Source organism: Pavona decussata, unplaced genomic scaffold, assembly GCF_977016875.1.
Source record: "Pavona decussata unplaced genomic scaffold, jaPavDecu1.1 SCAFFOLD_58, whole genome shotgun sequence".
Lineage (NCBI taxonomy): Eukaryota > Metazoa > Cnidaria > Anthozoa > Scleractinia > Agariciidae > Pavona > Pavona decussata.
The window spans coordinates 3,142,260-3,156,625 of NW_028145480.1; the positions used below are offsets into that span (position 1 = coordinate 3,142,260).

Sequence of the window (14,366 nt, forward strand, 5' to 3'; positions counted from 1 at the left end):
TTTAGAGTTACTGAAGTACAAAATGGCTCTTAAATTATCATGTGTCGGCGAAAGGTTACAAAAACGTCCTCCCAAATTTTTCTTTAAAATAGAAATCTAACAACTATTCCGCTTATTCTTATTCAGGAATAATGGTCAATCGAACGAAACCTAAGACATCACCTAACCAAGCTACTCGTCAGAGAGCTAAGTTCAACATTTGTTTACCTGTGGGGTGGGGAGCCTTCGGTGTCTTCGAATCGATTGCGTACTTCTTGTTTATCATATCTTGTTTTTCCACTGAGAAAAATCGCATTAGTTTAATGCACTGTAGGTGAAAATGAAGCTGATTACAATTGTCATCTATTTTAACATCATTGAGTTACATTATAGTTATTTATAATACTGAACAAGTAAAAACTGTTTGATAAAATAATGTGATTAAAACATCTCAGATCTTTCTCGGAAATCCTCAACATCCTTGAAAAACGTTCGCATAAACTTGTGATAGGCCAGAATTATTGCTTTCGTTTTCATTGTAAGACCCTTCATTGAAAATCACTTCATCGCACTTTTTCGGCGTCTGAAACGAACTCAAATTCTTAACCAGTCGGCCATGTTGACCTTTTGGCCGTTCACTCTCACATTCCTCTTTAGCTGCACCATCCACATGTCACAGGGCAGTGACGCATCATAAAATCCGTGGTCTCCGTATTTTTACCGAAACAGTCACTCTTGAATCTACGGCACACTAACTGTTTCAGATGATCCTTGCATACTAGTAAAGAAAGGGAGAAAAGGTCATTTGCAAGAAAACCGGCGGTAACGTTTCTCCTATAGGGAAGCACGGTTAGTGCAGTGGTGAGGGTACTCGCCTTCCACTAATGTGGCCCGGGTTGAAATCCTGGGGTTAACGCCGTATGTTGAGTTTGACGTTGGGTCTTGTCTTTGCTTTGAGAGTTTTTCTTCGAGTTCTCTTGTTTTTCCCCCACCTCTCTAAAACCACCATTTCCAATTACATTTTGATCTGAAATCCGAGGGTCACAGGTCAACGACGGCGTCTATCTTTTACCCCTCCTTGATGTTTTGAACTCGAGTTGTAGTTCTCAGACTTAACTGCATGTATGCTAGGGTCGGTCGCAACTCCCGATTCCAAGCTTCCCTTCTTAACCCCATCTCCCCCCACTCCACTCATCCTTTGTTAATTTGCAATGAAGGGTCATCTATAGTAGCTACGGATTAGTTCTAGAAAAAGTAGCGCAATTAACGAGATACAAACCCAAGACCTTGTGATACCATGAACTATGGTCACACAAGTGGGCTATCATAAGCGAAGTCCATCAAAGTCCAGTTCAGATTCTTTCTTACAACTGTGTTTACTCACTAACTTTATTGTCCTTGTCAAACGCAGAGCGGGGGATGTTGCAGGCTCGCATCACTTCCCATCATGCCCTGTGCCCCTGTTTTCCCGCTCTTTTGCGAAATTTGCTGGCGCCTAGGTACAAGCTCAAGGCAGCTGTGAGTGTCTCTCGTTGAACTTGTTTACTTACCAGGGCAGCCTTCACCATGGTTACCCTTGCGCGATGTGTGACCATCCCAGCAGCAGCCAAATTGGCTTGTTCTGCAGTGTTTGTGAGGTTTCCACCTGAACAAGAAAGCGGTAAATGTTAATATTCCCAGGCATGTGTGTTCAACTGGATCAAAGCAAGCTCCAGAACCCCACCGATGCATAGATAAAAGATTTTTGGGGGGTTATGCAAGATCCCCATAATTATACTGACGTTTATAAATGTTTGTGCGATAAGGAAAAGATTACGCGAGTTTGCATTGCCGCCATGTTTGTGTACAAAACAAATGAAAATTTGTTCATATAATTTGCACGAAAATGGAAGTTAACTTCCAGAGGAAATCTAGTTTAATGGCTTTAGCTCCCACGAGTCTCCTGTAGCTCAGTGGTAGAGCACCCAAACTAGTAATTGGAAGGTCTTAGGGTCTAGGAATTTCTTTTTCCGAGTTTGCCTGTGTCTGCTGAATAATGCATCATTCTCAAAAATCTTTTTGTTCCTATAAACCAACATGGCCGAAATGACGTCACATGCAAACCATCAAGTTTGTTTATTTGTTTGTTTGTTTTTTACCTCAATATTTTAATACGTTCTTTGGAATTTTTTGGCGAATTAATAAATGGTTGGTTGTTGTTGACATTTTCCACAGAAATTTTCTGCGCTATAAAAATTTCCCTATATATGAAGCTCACCAATTCCAGACTTTGACACGACAAGCAAACTAAAGACGTCTTCGTTTATAAAACTGAAAGCATTTATGTTGCAACAGTTTACTGTTTTGTCAGTTCTTGCTGAAATCATAGATATACTTGATCTGCATTTTCTCTGAGGCCTGCCGCCTAAAAGAGACAGTTTATCGATCTTAGCTAAAATCCCCTTACTTGTTACCATTCAATTCTCACAATACAAATTGAGAGAATTGATTTATTTATCTTAAGGGAACGTTTCTCCTGTTTGTCAGTTTCTTAACGTTTTCACTGTCAGAGTCCAACCAAGATCTATGTCCAGCTATGACTCTTACGTTAGTACTCAGCGCGGTTCTAACTGCTATTCAAGGTGCATGGCTCTAACTTTTGATTCTGTGGATGAAATCCCAAAGCGTGTCCGTTTAAAAAAAGCTACTGAGCGGAAATTTCCTGTGGTGCTTTATATTATATTGTACAAACAGTTTCTAACTTATGACAGTGTGGATGAAGTCCCAAAGTGTGAACATTCAACTGAAAGCTACTGAGCAGTACTTTCCTGTGGCGCTGTTTATTATGCTGTACAAGGTGGTTCTAACTTATGAGTCTGTGAATGTTCCGAAGTGTGGCCATTCAAATGAAAGTTACTGAGCAGTACGTTCACTGTAGTACACTTTTGTAGGCTGTACAAGACGGTTCTAACTTTAATATGAGTCTATGGATGAAATCCTAAGGTGTGACCTCTCTGTGTTGTTGGAATTGTTGCGCAACTTATGTCTTATGATTCTGTGGGTGGGACCATTCGTGGTCATTGATACAGTCGGAATAAATGCAAAAGCTGTGTATTCAGACATTAATAGTCATTACAAAACGGGCTGATTGAAATCATGGTACAAAGCGAAGCGGCAATTATGTTCCCGGCGTAACACTGCGTATCCAAATTTGCTTATGATTGTAATCGACAAAGATGCGCCTGTGAAGAAGAGAAGAGTAGGCCGAGAAAGGCCCCCTGGATTACTTCCGATTCACTACGTAAAATGAAAAATAGGGACCTTGTAGAAACGAAAGCAGCTATTACTGGAGATCAAGTTATTTGGAACCAATATAAAAAGGCAAGAAATGAGTCGAACAATATTAAATCTCGCTTTTTGTCATATTTCTTCGATTCGTGGTAACACAGTGACACGAGCAAATCTAGCAATTTTTTTATACCTGACCAAGTTTTTTGGGGATGTCAACGTGCTATTTACTCGGCTCTCAACTCAACATCGTTATTACTTTATTATATAAAGTCAATTTATATTTTATAATGGAAAAAATGAAGGAAAAATTGGTACCCTCGACCTGGAAGCCACGATCCTCGACCCTCGACCACGTATTTGCTTTGAATTCTGATTGGTTCACTGCGCTGTTTACATCTGTTGTGATTGGTCAGAGTTATTACTTTGGTTTTGATTTTACGACACTCAATTAAAAACCGCTCTAACATTGATTAAGGACGGTGCCTACTAATACCGAAATATTTTTGTGCGGTTTATGACTATGCGGGAAAAGCAGATCCTAGCAAGGCCTATTGGAATTCAAAAAGAAAATTGGGGGTAACCACGCATTTTTCAGAGATATTTTAGCAGTACTATCTCTAAAAAACGCCAAAATATTAAGCAATGTATGGGATTTTTTTCTAAATTGAAGCTTAATTATCTCTCAAAAATGCATGGTTACCCCCAATTTTCTTTTGAGGTACCAAAAGCATTTGGTAAGTTCTGCTTTCTCCGTATAGTTTTAAACCGCGCAAAAAATATTCCTGTATTAGTAGGCACCACCCATAGGAAACCCGAGTATCTCGCGATGCGCAGAACGTTTGCGCAGTAACAATAGTAAGCACCGTCCTTAAGTGAAAATATCAACTTGGAGAAACGTTGCAATTATTTTCGAGGAATTAACACAATTATCTTTTCAAAGGAAAATGGCTAAGACGTCACCTAACTTTACAAGCACGAAATCAAGCTACTCGTCACAGAGCTAAATTCAACATTTGTTCACCTGAGGGGTGGGGTGGGGAGCCTCCCGGCGGCGTCCACAAATCCAATTGCGTACTTCTTGTTTTTCATATCCGTTGTTTATCCTCAATCAATCAATCCATCAATCAATCAATCAATCCTCGATCAATGTTTATTTGCCCCATTCAATTTTTTCTTGCAGCAGTATTATTTTCGAATAGCTTAGGAGCAGGAGCTCTCAACTTACAAGGAGAGCCCCTTATCACTGAGAAAAATCGCATTTTAATGCCATACAAGTGTAAAATAAGCTGATTACACTTGTCATCTCTCTTTAACATCGTTGAGTTACATTATAGCTATTTATGATACTGAACAAGTAAAAACGTTTTGGTTAAATAATGTGATTGAAACATCTTAGACTTGGTAAACGTTCGCATAAACTTGTGATAGGCCAGGATTACAATTTTTGTTTCATTGTAAGACTCCTTCATTGGAAATCGCCGTGTCTTTTCTTCGCTCTTTTGGCGTCTAAAACAAACTCAAATTCTTAACCAGTCGGCCATGTTAACCTTTTGGCCGTCCACTCTCACATTCCTCTTTTGTTTGCACCTTCCACACGTCAGTGGGCAGTGAAGCTCTATGAAAGCCCTGTTCTCCGTCTTTTTACCGAAGCAGAAATTCTTGAATCGAGAGCACAAATTCAGGTGATCCTTGCATTCTAGTAAAGAAAGGGAGAAAAGGTCATTTGCCATATTACTCACAATGACGTTTCTCCCATAGGGAAGCATGGTTGGTGCAGTGGTGAGGGTACTCGCCTTCCACTGACTAATGTGGTCCGGGTTGGAATCCTGGGGTTAACGCCGTATGTTGAGTTTGTTGTTGGTTCTCGTCTTTGCTTCGAGGATTTTTCTCCGAGTTCTTTTAAAACCACCATTCCCAATTACATTTCGATCTGAAATCCGAGGGCCACAGGTCAACGGCGTCGTCTATCTTTTGCCCTCCTTGATGTTTTGAACACGTGTTGTAATTCTTAGACTCTACCCTCTGCTAGAGTCGGTCGCATCTCCCGCTTCCAAACTTCCCTTTTTTAACGAACCCCACCAAACACCCCTCTCCCTCCCCCCGCGCACACACACCCACCCATCCATCTTTTGTTATCTTGTTTGTAATGGTCATCTCTGTTAACTATGGATTATTTAAAGACAAAGTCGCGTCTTAATGTGTCAATACCGCCGTGTCCTCTTCACGTTATATTTTTAGTGACATCGACGTCAGCTGGAATGAAATATGGATGAATAAAAAAAGACAATTGACGGGATGCAAACCCAAGCCAAGATCTTGTGATACCAGTGCTGTGTTCACTCAAGTAAGCTGTCATATGCGAACTGGGAGTTGGTCTGTAAAGAAGAACCTAAAAACGGCAATTATGGGATCGCAGTTATAATGGTAATTCAGTTGCTTTGTATTTGTCCCAACCGCAAGTTCATGCCTTCAAATTTCATCAAAGTCCAGTTCAGGTTCTTCCTTACAACTGAGTTTAATCGCTAACTTTACAGATGCAATGCTGCCTCCTCTCGGAGTGTCTCTGTCAAACATAGGGCGCAGGGTGTTGTTGGATTGTAGTGACCTTGCCAACATGCCGTGCGCCCCTGTTTTCCCGCTCGTTTGCGAAATTCGTTGGCGCTTGGGCTCAAGGCAGCTTCCCATCATGCCCTGGGCCCCTGTTTTCCCGCGTTTTCGCGAAATTCGCTGGCCCCTACTGGGACGAGCTCAAGGCAGCTGTGAGTATCTCTCGTTGAACTTGTTTACTTACCAGGGCAGCCTTTAATACCATATATATCCCCGCGAGGTGTGTGGCCGTCCCAGCAACAGCCATAGATACTTGATCTGCAGTTTCTCTCAGTTCTGCCGCCTGAAAGAGACGTTTTATTGATCTAAGCTGAAATCCCGTTACTTGTTACCATTCAATTCTCACAATACAAATCGACAGAATTTACTTATCTTATGAAGGGAACGTTTCTCCTATTTGTCAGTTTGTTAACGTTTTTACTGTCAGAGTCCAACCAAGATCTATGTCCAGCCATGGCTCTCTAATGTTAGTAATGCCATGCGTTTCTACACTATAACTGCTATGCTAGGTGGTTCTAGCTTTTGATTCTGTGAATAATATCCCGAAGCGTGTCCGTTTAAATAAAGCTTAACTGAGCGTTGCTTTTCTGTGGTGCTTTTTATTTTAGGTGTACAAACTGTTTCTAACTTTTGCGTGTATGGATGAAATCCCAAGGTGTGACCATTCAAATGAATTCAAAGCTACTTGTAGCAGTGCTGTACGGGAGGATTCTAACGTACGAAGTCCCAGAGTGTGACCATTCATATCAAAGCTGTTGAGTAGTACCTTCTTGTGGTCCTTTTTTCGTATACTGTGAGACATTTTTTTAACTTTTGAGTACGTGGATGAAATCCCAAAGTGTGGATATTCAAATGAAAAATACTGAGCAGTACGTTTCTATGGTACTTTTTCTTTTGCTGCACGAGAAGGTTCCAACTTTTTGAGCCTATGGATAAAATCCCAAAGTGTGGCTGTTTAAATGAAAGATACTGAGCAGTACTTTCCTGTGGTGCTTTTTGGTATTCTGTGCAAGACCGAGACTCCGGTTCAAACCGTGTGAGTCTGTGGATGAAAAATCCTATAAAGTGTTCCCTTTCAAATAAAAGCTAACGAGCAGTACTTTCCTGTAGTGTTGCCCGACTTTTAGCTCATTATTCTGGGGGCGAAATCGTTCATGATCAGTGGTACAGTCGGAATTATCGCAAAAGCTGTTTATTCAGACATAAATAGTCGCTATAAGACGGGCTGATTGAAATTGTGGTGCAAAACGTCGGGTCAATTATGCTCCCGTAACACTGCGTGTCTACTTACAGAAGTAACAAGTCGCAGCGCAGCTTCTAGCGAGCTTGACCTTCGTCTGGCTTATTTCCTTGTGGCATACTTGAACTCCAAGCTCCTTTATGAGCTTCACGCAAGTACCGTGTACCCTGCTGTTATCCCTACACTCTGAAAGTTAAAATTTGTAGCTTAAACAGCTTAAAGGACCCTAGTCAGCCTCCGCCATTTTCGATGCCATCGAAATTATTGGTATTTCTTTTCAGCTCTCAAGAAGAAGTTTTTTGAGTTTAGATTTTATTATTATTATTATTATTATTATTATTATTATTATTGTTATTATTATTTTTTTTTTTTAATAAAAAACAACATCTTAATCTACATATTCCAGACTATTTACAAGTTAAAAGTTCCGATTATTGTTATTATTATTATTATTATTATTATTATTATTATTATTATTATTATTATTATTATTAAAAAACATTGTTGCTTAAAAATGTTATCTTTTTTTAATCGAAAAGAAATGTGAATAGGTTTTTAATAGCTCTTTTTTTATAAATTTAACTTGTAAATAGCAATTTGTGTGGAATATTTTAATAAAGAATTTTCATTATTAATAAAAAATTATTATTATTATTATTATTATTATTATTATTATTATTATTATTATTATTTCCAACAAATATATAAAGACAATTTACACAACCCGCGTATAGCATTAGATAATCTTGGCGGGTTTTAGTAATAGTCAAAAATTAAGACTACAATATTGCTACAATATCGGCACTGCAATGTAAGACCGTGACATGCAGTTGTAACCGAAACACATAGCTATAAGGTATAATAATTAGTAATAAACAAAAATTAAGTATTACAACTAAAAGGCTTCAATATCACTACAATATAAGGCTAATACATTCAATTCTAAACAAAACACGTAGCTTTAGGGTACAATAATTAGTAATAAACAAAAATTAAGTATTACAACTAAAAGGCTTCAATAGCACTACAATATAAGACTAATACATGCAATTTTTAGCGAAACACATAGCTTTAGAGTACAATAATTAAGGGGGGGAGGGGTGGTATTAATAAAGACGGGATAGTGTTTCCAATTAGCTACTGTGCACAGAGCTAAATACTTTGGCACTTGTGATTAAAATTACCACACTAACCAGCAACAGACGCGTTTAACCTAAATTTCTCAATAGAAACAATTGGTAAAATGACCCTTTTAGACTACCTTGGAAATTACTGGTTCTTATATATGATTTTTTAGTGTACTCGAAATTAACGGTCGTACAAGCATTCGGCCGCCATCTTGGATTTTCAAATGTAGGGGGCTGGAACGAGTAAGGTTTTCCTCCTAACGCCTGGTCTTCTTTTCGTCATAATCCGACATGGCGGCAAGGCATTCACCAAGAAAATACCAGTATTATCTGCACCTTTCAAAAGCTCCATTTTCACTGAACCCTGATAACCTGCAGCTGCATTGTTTTTTAGGGTTGGTAGTATTGTTCTGTTGTTCGCTCTTTACTTCTCTCGACCAACCGTGTAAGACGTTGCAAACATTGCATATTGCTACCCCTTTATCAGCAGAAAATACTGAGCGCTCGCTCGCCACAAAGTACGCCCGCACTACAGGCTAGCCTGAAAAAAACAGCAACTCTGCCTATTTTTTAAGGCCATTTACCTTAAGAGTAACGTTTTGTGGTATTTGGGATTTGTAATGATGACTTAGAGGCCCGCGTGACTTTTCGTCAAAGCAAACTGAAGGTAGCTTCACCGCTTGTCAAACCTCCGGTCGATGGTCCAAACGCTCAACATTAGTAAGAGTAAGGCTGGGAGGTAATTTCCGCTGGCCTCTGGCCATTCGAACCCCAATATCAGCTCTGGGTGTTGGGGGAGGGGAGAGAGGGGCGTAACAGGTATGGATGTTGAGCCGTTTGGGATCAATGAAGTCATACGATATGTATTGATTAAAGCTAATTTAAAGATAATTACACCCCAAAATAAATATTGCTACGGCAGAGTATTGCTAAATACTTTTCATTTGGTTTGCTAGGAGGCGGCGTGGGCTAGTGGTTAGGTGCGCCGGATGGGATTTTTAACAATGTTTTAGTTTGCATATTTATTTTACTGGTTTATAGCGTCCCCAATTAGTGCTACAGCGCTAAATACTTTGACACTTAAATAAAGTCATTTATTTATTTATTTATTTATTTATTTATTTATTTATTTATTTATTTATTTATTTTACGAACTCGCGATCGCATGGTCTGAGAATGGGGCTAAAAACGTTCACTTGATTACACGAGAAACAGAATTGCAAAGTTTGTGATAAAGCCGAGAGATATCCGTGTGATCTAAGGCGTGGTTTGATAACGAGAAGAGGTGTAGAGGTGTAAGAAACTGTAGATGTACGCATGTTTCTGACAACAGCCTGCCACGAATTGTATTTTCGTCTGAAAAGTAACTCACTCTTCCATTTTAATATTAGTAGGCAATTTGCAGTGTTTTTATTGGACTTTTTGCCTTCTTTTTCTCAGTTCTTTCATGGATTTGGGCGATATTCCTGCCAACTTCAATCTATCTTAGGTTGATCAATAAGGCTTTTGAGGCAACCACGATTTGAAATACTTCCAATGTTGCAAATCTCTCGCGCGCTTTAGATTGTATGCCGGCATTAAGTTTCCAAGACCTCCGTCACTGAGTTAACCTTGATCTGCGATTTCGATTTGGTATATAAGTTTAATCGCTCGTTCTTTGGGATAAACATTACAGCAAGGATCAGCTTTAACTCAATTCAAACGAAATTAACTTCGATTTAAGTCAATTAAACAGGCATTCCAAAATTTTAGTAATTTGTCCTTGCCTTGCCCAAAGAATGTCTGCGCCGGTTAAGGTGGAAAGCCATGCATTGGAAGAAAGATGTTTCCATCTTTCCAACAACTTTGGCATTTCACAATTGGTCACTTCCTCTTTAGTTAAACCACTTTCATTCCAGATTTTTTGTGCCGCACAAACAAATGACTTGATAACGCGGGGCTTTACTGAATAGCCCTAACGGTGATCAGCATCAAATTTCTCCTTGTAATATCAATGTTTATTCAACCCCAGAGGTCATGAGAATTGTGGATATGATCACCCAAGATGAATTTTCTTGCTATCAGTTAATAACTTCTCTCCACCACATTTATATGAAGAGAATGGGAACAAGATAGGAGAATTTGTTCTCTGATATTAGGAGTCAAAGGGTTAGTTTGCACGCCACATTTCGCAAGAAAATGAGTAACACGACGTGCTTCAAGGCCTCTATCAAACGGACGCGCAAATCTTTTTCGCTCTCGAACAGTCGTTTCTCGAAGAAAAAAAAAGAGAAAGAAAGAAAAGAAACCCTCCCTCCCGTTAAAATCGGTTGTTCTATTATTTTTCCTGAAATCAGTATTTTAGTATGTGCAATCCATTCATTATAGAATGACAACTTTTGCAAGTATTGTCAAGGTGTTTTACAAGCTTAAGGTGGCCACAACTGAGCGTGTAGTATGGATGAAATACTGAAGCGTGGTCTTCCTTTGATCAGTGCATGTCATTTGTTGTTTTGTACTTGTTCGCTCTAAGTTTGCACCGAAAAAAAAAAACATACTAATAGGGGCAATTGGAATTCTTTTTTCTTTAAAGACTGAATTGGAAATCTTTATTCTTCATTTATAATGTATATATTTGTCATGTATATGTTTATTTCTTATCTGTATCCTCCGTAAAGTTGAGTTGAATTTAATAAATCATCTGATCTGAGAGTTATAACTTTGTTTTTTATATAAATTTTTCGTGTTATCTTCACGCGTTTTAGTTTCCTGTTTAAAAAAAAACACTTTTTTCAAGTTTCAATGTATTTTGCGCATAGCACGTTTTGGAGGACACTCTCCAGATCGAATTGGAATTTTGGAATGTTGGTATTTGAGGAGAAGGAAAAACAGGAGTACCCTGAGAAAAAAGCCTCTCGGAGCAAGGACGAGAACCAACAATAAACTCAACCCACATATGACACCTAGTCCGGGAATTAAACCCAGGCCACATTGGTGGAGGGATGGTGCAGTGGAAAGAGCACTTGCCTCCCTCCCCATTGCACGATATATAAGAAAAAACAACAACAACAACAAACGCGGTCTTTAGTGAACGGAGTATTATGTTCCTCCCTGCGTTGTTGAATTTGCTGTCACGTGTACGCGGTCCGCTCTAAATTTCAAGTTTGAATAAGCTCCTTAGGAATGTCTATTAAGAAATGTCATCGATTTTCTGTGTTGCTTTTTTTTTTGTCTAGGCAGTTTCCAAGTGGAAATTGTTCAAGTTTAAAGAAAAAATTTTACTTTAGAGAGATTAAGTCGGTGTAGCTACTTGAAATTCACTTACCTTGTCTACGGGGCCTGTTTCTTGTTGCGCGTCTCCCGTTGGCGGACACCAGCGAGAGAATTACACAGAACAACAAGATTGCAAGCAAAAGGTTCACGAAAGTCATTTTTCCTTGCATCACCGACATTGCACGCAGATCAAACTAAAAGTCAGTTGCTTTCTTCTCTATCGCCTGCTCTCACTCCTCTGCAGTGAAATGAGCGGATTATCACATTCTATCTGATGGGTCAATTAGCGGAGTGACTCGGGATCGTGACGCGATAAAGTAATCACGTTTTACCCTTTGACTCGGCACTTAAAAACGCCCAACTGATTGAAGGAACAAAAGAGAAGCAAATTGTATTTGCGTATCAACGCATCAAGAAACAAACACCACAGATTCAAAAGCTAAACCCGCCTTGTACAGCATGATAAGCAGAGCTACTGCTCAGTACCAGTTTCATCTGTAGAATTTGAAAATGTAAAAAACAATATGAACGTTCAACTTTTTAAGTGGAGTTGATGCTAAAAGTGAACATTTCAAGTGACATTGTCATGTCCATAGTTCATTATTTTTCTCGGTTTAAGTTAAGTTTTTTTTTATTCGAGGACCCTTCTGTAAACCACTCTTCGTGACGTTGGTATCCTCAATTAAGATTACTATTATAATTGTTGTCAACCTACAGATTCTCAGAGCGAAATGGTCAGATTTAGAATGCATATACGACCCTGCATTTGAATGTTGATCTTGAGTCATGATATTGCAGTAACAACAACAATAAGCCTCATTTGCATGACCAGATAAATTGTTACAGTATTGCAAAAGCACCAAAAGATTCCTGAAGTTCTGCTACGTTATGGAAAAAATACTGAATACACAATAAATACAACATAAAATAAAAAGAAAGTGGAGTCAGAACAGAATTAAACTTTATCAGATTATATTATTTGGCAACAAATTGTTTCTTAAATCAAAACAGGAAGAAATGAACTTACCCATCTGCTCATTAACAACATAATCAGGGGAGTTTATCAACGCTGCAATAAATTCTATGATTTGTAAACGTTTGAAGTTTGTAAATTTAGTAATTATTTTAACACAAAAGTCATTTCTAATGGATGAATAATCAGGGGAATGAAGTAGAAAATGGATTTCATCCTCGACAGCAACAAGCGCATATTAAAAACCAGAAACAGACATAAACGTCACCTTAAATTGCCGCGTCAATCACGATTTCGTAAAAGATTAAAGAAAACCTGGGCATCCAATCTCAACTATATTAATTCAACAAAAACGCTTACTTGTTTACGGCCCTTTCGTGTTTTAGCTATTTCATTGTTTCAGCTATTTCATTTCGCGTTAGAATACCAGCAGCTATCTCTTGTTATAGCCCACCCGTCAAATTCCACGCGTTCTCGTTTGTCGAAACACGTCACGTGGTTCAAACGCAAAGAAGAACGTCCCATCTTAGGTCTTTAATTATTCTAAGCAAATCACCGTATGATAAAATCAGGTAAATACCTTCCATTCATGCTGTGACCATGGCTGGATGTTTTGTCTTTCCCACAGTAAAATGCGCTTCTTTCAGAAATTAATCGGAGGGTTATATAATAAATAAAGCCCTTTGCTGCTTGCTGGTATACATATCGGATGATAATGCCCTCAGCTCAAACTTTAACAGTTACCCTCGAAGCTCCAACTGTATATTGTTTGCACAGTCTGGGTCACAGTGCAGTGTGAAACTTCGGATTGTAACAACTTTCAAAACCATTTTTTTTTTACTATTAGCAGGAATTACGACAAGAGGCGATCCACTCAAGCGAAAGAGTGGGTTTAATTTTCAAGACTCCAGCGATTAAGCAGACCGTTTATATGTCTCTAGTGTCTAACGTTTTAGCACAGGTAAAGGTGACGAGAAAAGGCAAAGGATTAATCCCTTATCATTGCACTATTTTGCTTTTACTTAGTCAAAATACACTTATCTCATCGGTCATTGATATCTAAACATTTACATTGATGGTTGATGGTATGTAGGACATGCAAGTCTTCAGTTTAGCTTGATCAGGGCAGACAAACAGCAGTTCCATTTTCATGTTTAGGATTTCGCAGATTCCGTAGCTTTGCTTTACGGTGAGAACTGATTGACAATAGTACGAAAAAGGATGACAGCTGTACAGTTCCCACAATACATTGCGAACCTAACACAGCCAATAGGCATGCATATAGAAAGCCATATTGTTTTCGAATTTCGTCCCTGTGCTAACAACATTGTGTATTGTATGCTACGTAGGTTTGAAGATTTTAGAACTTCTCTGTACATTTTTATGAGCGTTTTTAAGGTTTTCGTACACTAAGAACCATCTTTTTCTGTGTGGTGGATTGAAATGTACACACTACTCATTAGCAACTGAGATGACCTGGAAATGCTTGCCAACAAATACTGTATAGGATTAGGCTGAGCCTAGTAGCACCTGCCTCCTGACCCCTAACCTGTTCTTCGTCCTACAAAGCCTGATACAACTTACAACAAAGAGACTCTGATAAAATTGAAACAGACGAAGAAAGTGTTAAAAACGGCGGAAACAGAATTTTGAAGCTTGGTTGAGATAATGCTGGTTGTTAGAGCTTTTGAACGGTGTGGTTTACGCCTTAAACAAGTCTCCTGTTGGGGAATTGAATGGTTTTCCTCTTCATGACGTTTATAGAAGTTTGATAATTTAATAAAGAGTCCATGAAGCGCTAGACAATCCAATTGATTGAATTTAATAACTAGGGTTAACAGGTACCGACCTCTGTCATAAAAATGATTAATTAATTAATTTATTTATTTATTTATACATTTTTTTATTTATATACATT

The 14,366-nt window shown here is 38.6% G+C and overlaps 1 protein-coding gene across 1 annotated transcript; it reads right to left on the reverse strand.

Annotated features, from left to right (window-relative positions):
- Nucleotides 1-4,381: 4,381 nt before the first annotated feature.
- Nucleotides 4,382-11,738, reverse strand: LOC146479703 (uncharacterized). Its single transcript, XM_085110539.1, has 4 exons — nucleotides 11,528-11,738; nucleotides 7,148-7,282; nucleotides 6,041-6,139; nucleotides 4,382-4,945 (listed from the first exon to the last, which is right to left on the reverse strand). The coding sequence occupies exons 1-4, from the start codon at nucleotides 11,652-11,654 to the stop codon at nucleotides 4,767-4,769; spliced, it is 540 nt and encodes a 179-aa protein (XP_084966665.1). The 5' UTR covers nucleotides 11,655-11,738; the 3' UTR covers nucleotides 4,382-4,766.
- Nucleotides 11,739-14,366: the final 2,628 nt, after the last annotated feature.

Coding starts and splice junctions, on each gene's coding strand:
- LOC146479703 (XM_085110539.1), bottom strand. CDS start 11,654: ATGTCGGTGATGCAAGGAAAAATGACTTTCGTGAACCTTTTGCTTGCA. Junction 7,283..11,527: donor AAACAGGCCCCGTAGACAAG/GTAAGTGAATTT, acceptor TTTAACTTTCAG/AGTGTAGGGATAACAGCAGG. Junction 6,140..7,147: donor CGCTGCGACTTGTTACTTCT/GTAAGTAGACAC, acceptor CGTCTCTTTCAG/GCGGCAGAACTGAGAGAAAC.